General features: G+C 43.3%; 1 protein-coding gene across 1 annotated transcript; it reads right to left on the reverse strand.

The window, feature by feature from the left end:
- Positions 1-212: 212 nt before the first annotated feature.
- On the reverse strand, positions 213-788 carry LOC122738734 (gamma-glutamylcyclotransferase-like). Its single transcript, XM_043980670.1, has one exon. It carries the CDS (start codon positions 786-788, stop codon positions 216-218), a length of 573 nt encoding a protein of 190 aa, XP_043836605.1. The 3' UTR covers positions 213-215.
- Positions 789-1,657: the final 869 nt, after the last annotated feature.

Raw genomic sequence — 1,657 nt, forward strand, 5'->3', positions numbered from 1 at the left:
GTAGGATTTGGGGTTTGTTTTTTTTTTTTTTTCAGAAAACGGTTATAAATATATTAATGCAGTGATGTCTCCTGAATAAGTTACTGTGGACAATCTGGGATTGATCTTATCCAATATAAAAAATGCAAAGGTGGCAAAGAGGGACAATATTGAAAATAAACTATGAGGCAAACAGTTGGGTTAGATACACGTTCCAAAATCATGATGGATGTCTGCTATAACGGTTCACTGATGGCGGCTTCGATTTCTTGAATGACTTGTACCGGGCCTTTGTAGTGATTTGTTTCGATCTCTTCTAGCTTCCTCTGATATTCCGAAGGCAGGCCATTCTGCCTGGCGCCCTTGCAGATGACCTTTTTATACTGCGGTGAGGGGGCTGCAGGGACATAATCTTTCATCTGGTAACATCTGCAGTTCAGCGCTTTCCCTTCTTGATTGTAAACGTCAACTTGTATTGGAATATATGTTCCATTTTCAACTCTTTCTTGTTTATCCAGAGAACTTATATTTTTCACGTGCATTTTCCACACGACTCCCCAAACTTCATCTCCACGGCTCTCAACAATAGTAGCTACACCTCCGTGCCAAGAGGTACTTGTTACACCCTTATAATTTCCAAAGTCAACTTTGAAACCCTGCAGTTTGGCCACGCAGAAGAACTCTGCCGAGGGGTTCTTCAGCTGCAGCCGCTCCTTCAGCAAGTTGCTGCCGTAGGCGAAGTAGAGAAAGTGCTCCCCAGACTCGGGATCCGCCGCCGGACCCCGGACTCCATGGAGCTTCGAGCACATGCACGGCCACCGGGCCCGCGGCGGGGGGGAGGTTTTGAGGGGGTGGGGGGCGAGGTTCAGGCCAAGGCCGAGGCCAAGGCGGACAGCGGCCGCCCCCCGCCGGCCTCCCTGCGAGGCCTGCGCTTCAGCGGCCTTCCCCGGCCCGGATTTTGGTTTTTAATCCATTCTGCTATCTACTTCCATTTAATGGGTGAATGGGTATTGTCCCATTCGCATTTATAGTTATAATGACTATTTCTCTCTATGCTATTTTTCATCTGTTTATTCCCCCCACTCTTACTCCCCACCCTTTCCCTCCTCACAAGTATTTTACTTATAATCACCACCTTCCCCAATATTCCCTCCCTTGTATCATTACCCCCTCCCCCTTCTATTATCTCTGTTCCTTTTTAAACTTCCTTATAGGGTAAGATAGATTTCTATATCCAGCTGTGTGTGTATGTTATTCCTTCTTTGAGCCAACTTTGATAAGAGTAAGGCTTAATCTCTGGCTGCCACCTTCCCCTGCCTTCCCCTCCATTATGATAGTTCGACAATTTACCCCATTTAATTTCCCCCTTCCTTCTTCTATGCAATTTCTTTCTTACCCCTTTATTTTGTTTCTTAGAGTATCATCCCATCAATGTCACCTTATAATCATACCCTCTGTCTACATATACTCCTAATTATTCATATAAAGACTTACAAAAATTATTGTTCCTTCAATGTCACCTTATAACCACATCCTCTGTCTACATATACTCCTTCTAATTGCTCTTACAATAAAGTTGTTAAGACTCACAAATATTACCATGTCATATAGAAATATAAACAGTTTAACCTTATTAAATTTCTTACAGTTTTTCTTTCTTGTTTCTTTTTTATCTTTT

The sequence above is a fragment of the Dromiciops gliroides genome, chromosome 2 (genome assembly GCF_019393635.1).
Source record: "Dromiciops gliroides isolate mDroGli1 chromosome 2, mDroGli1.pri, whole genome shotgun sequence".
NCBI classification, from domain to species: Eukaryota; Metazoa; Chordata; class Mammalia; order Microbiotheria; family Microbiotheriidae; genus Dromiciops; species Dromiciops gliroides.